We start from the raw sequence: 3,212 nt of genomic DNA on the forward strand, positions 1-3,212 counted from the left end.
TCACTATCATGATTCACACAACTCCCTTCTCACGTAAACATGCTTTCTCCTACTTCTGCAACACTTCATGGTTCCCCCAAAAAACCTCTAGTTAAAGCATTCTTTATAACTATTTTCCTTTATCGATTTAAAGTCTCTGTTAGTTTTTGGTTGTGTGTAATGTTATGTTTAAGTGCTTTCATTGGGTGGTTTTAACAAGGTTACTGAGTCTTTCTTTTGAGTAGGACAGTTAATATGTATATAAGTTGGATCACCCTTTAAGTGGTTCATATTTATTTATTTATTCTTTTTTACTGATAAAAAAAATCACTCAAATGCAAACAAAACATGTATATAAAGATGATAGTAACATGTAACACCCTGAATAGAACTATGAAATAAAAATTAATTTTAAAAACAAAAAATAATTAGTTGATATATTAACTAAATTAATTACTATTTTATAGACTAAAAAGATTTATTGATATCTAAAGTATATAATTTAGAAATTAATTTATAAATTTTATTAATAATAAAAACTACCGTATTTACCATAACTTTTTAATCTATAAATTAATATTTAATTTAATTAATATAATAAATAATTATTTTTTATTTATAAAATTAGTTTTTATTTAATGATATTCTTGTAGTACTATAATAAAAGTATAATTATTTGTTTCTGGATAACAAAACCATCTTGTCACCTATCTTTAAAGAACCCACGCAACAAGAAAATCAGTAAATAAAAATTAAATTACTAATTAGATATATAATGATAAGCAGGTGAGTGAAACACAAACTTAAACAAAGAAGTTACAAATCACACATTTGTAATATGAAACTGAAAATCCCTACAATAAAAAGTCACGCATTTTGTTTGAACCACACATATTCTTAAAGAAATGGATATATTAGACCTTCTACATGGAAGTAAACTCATTGAACAGCTCTTCAATACTCTCAGACCTTGCTGTTCTAAATGCTTCCACAGCCAGCATAATGTCATCATCTTGTAAGTTTGAAACACAGCCTTCCATGACATTATTGTCAGCCTTATATGTAAGTAAACTTTCTGTGTTGGTGATTTGTGGAATATTAGAAACTGCAGGAAGCTTGGGAATGCTCAAAGTGGATACAGATGACCTAAAATCATGATTTGTGGTAAGCACGAGGGCATACATGTTATGCACTCTCTTGTGTTCGGTGGACACTGAATGTGATGAAAGACAAGGTTGAGTTGGAATCTTGCTTAAGATTAGCCCAGAGAGATTTGAGGATCCAGATCCAACTTGCAACATAGATCCTCTGGCTTCAGTTTCAAATCGGGCCCTCTCCCACTGAGCCACGTGCGTGATATTGATGGTGTCCTTGGACTGGTCTTGGCCATCACCACAGCCTTCAAATGTGTTCTGTTTTATTGTTTTGTGGGTAATGGTAATGGGATCTAAGCTCATTCTGATGAGTCTTTTCTTGATGTTGGTTTTCCAGTAGTTCTTGATCTCATTGTCTGTTCTTTGGGGCAGGTGGGCTGCTATGATGGACCATCTGTGCATGCAATAGAGAAACATCATTAGCTTCTCAGAAATTCATTTGACTTACCAACAGGAAAGTATCAAAACCAAAAGAAACTAAAAGGTCATCACTTGTTTCCAAGAAGAGCATGAAGTTGAATAATGGTGTGTTCTTCCTCCGTGCTGAAGTTTCCTCGTTTTATATCAGGTTTGAGATAGTTAATCCACCTCAATCTGCAACTCTTTCCACATCTTTCAAGACCTAGATGTGAATCATACATGTATACATGTAACAAATAAAATCTGGATATGTACTTCGATTCTTCAATATCAAGAACATGCACACTCATCGATTGATATAGAAAAAAAAAAAAAAAATAGGTACAGAGAAGTTGTATACATTACCCGCTTTGGCAGGCACAAAATGCCAGTTTCGATGGCCATGCTTCCCAACGTAGTCGAGGAGCTTCTTGTCTTCTTCTGGTGTCCATCGTCCTTTCTTCAGCCCTAGCTTCTCACAATATGCCTTCCTTCCCATTTTTAATGCCAAGCTGTTGTAACATGTAACATATAGAAGGATATATAGTACTAGGTTATTATTATTATTCTGTAATAAGTGTAAATAGTGTACCCTATATGAAAACCATAACCTTAAATAGTTATCTGTCATCTTTAAGAATATGGGAACACGATCAAAGTGGTAGGTCCCTATACTCAATGCTCCCATACCTGTTTCCCTTTTCGGTCCTTTTCTTATTCTTCAAAATTTTCTTAAACAGTATCTACATGTTTATAATGTTTTAATTGACATCTATTCTATAATTTTTATTTATATATTTCTTTATTTTTATAGAACTTTATTCCTACAAATTACAAAACAGTTAAAACTATAAGTTTTAAGTAAATCTGTTGCTGTGACAGATCCAATAATGCAGTACATAAATGGTGGTCTTACGACGAAATACAATACAAGATAAGTTGGAATGAAGGAGTAAAGTTTCACTTACTTTGTTTCCTTAAGGAGAAGTACATATAAACAGTGTACTAAACGTAATCAAGGAAAGAAATTTTACTGTTCATCCTTCATTTCCTACGTGTTTGAAAGATAAAATTACGAAAACTGCAAATTGACCAAGGAAAACATTAATCACTAGATCAAACAAGTTCTTTATCATATTATTATTTTTATTATATTTATACATATTAATATAATTTATACATATTAATATAATTATTAATAATAATAAAAATAAAATAAATTATATTTATATTATTAATATTATTAATATTATTAATATTTATTAATATTATTCATATTATTATTAATATTTATTAATATTATTATTAATATTACTAGTATTAATATTCATATTATTAATATTATATTCATATTATCAATATTATATTCATATTATTAATATTAATTTTGATATAAATATACATTTAGATATTTATTGTGTGTGTATAGTAGTTTTATTTAACTTGAGTAATATTACTTTTATCCGGATATAGATAGATAGAGAGAAAAAGGAAGAAATTATATAATATTAATATAACTTTAATACTATAAATACATATATATTGATTAATATATTTCTTTATTTAATCATTAATTTTTTAAAACTCATGGTTAAATTTAAATTTACTTTCATATTATATATATATTAATATAAAATTATTTGATATCTTATTTTCAAATATAGGTTATTATAGGTAGTT

General features: G+C 28.4%; 1 protein-coding gene across 1 annotated transcript; it reads right to left on the reverse strand.

Annotated features, from left to right (window-relative positions):
- Nucleotides 1-902: 902 nt before the first annotated feature.
- Nucleotides 903-2,031, reverse strand: LOC137839006 (transcription factor MYB106-like). The gene is made up of 3 exons (XM_068648136.1): nucleotides 1,899-2,031; nucleotides 1,626-1,755; nucleotides 903-1,527 (listed from the first exon to the last, which is right to left on the reverse strand). Exons 1-3 carry the CDS (start codon nucleotides 2,029-2,031, stop codon nucleotides 903-905), a joined length of 888 nt encoding a protein of 295 aa, XP_068504237.1.
- Nucleotides 2,032-3,212: the final 1,181 nt, after the last annotated feature.

This window comes from Phaseolus vulgaris, chromosome 3 (assembly GCF_000499845.2).
Source record: "Phaseolus vulgaris cultivar G19833 chromosome 3, P. vulgaris v2.0, whole genome shotgun sequence".
Lineage (NCBI taxonomy): Eukaryota > Viridiplantae > Streptophyta > Magnoliopsida > Fabales > Fabaceae > Phaseolus > Phaseolus vulgaris.

What these genes read in the sequence shown, in the direction of transcription:
- LOC137839006 (XM_068648136.1), bottom strand. Translation starts at nt 2,031, where the DNA reads ATGGGAAGGAAGGCATATTGTGAGAAGCTAGGGCTGAAGAAAGGACGA. An exon ending in TTTTGTGCCTGCCAAAGCGG is followed by an intron (nt 1,756 to 1,898) that starts GTAATGTATACA and finishes ATTCACATCTAG; the next exon opens with GTCTTGAAAGATGTGGAAAG. An exon ending in CATGCTCTTCTTGGAAACAA is followed by an intron (nt 1,528 to 1,625) that starts GTGATGACCTTT and finishes TTGCATGCACAG; the next exon opens with ATGGTCCATCATAGCAGCCC.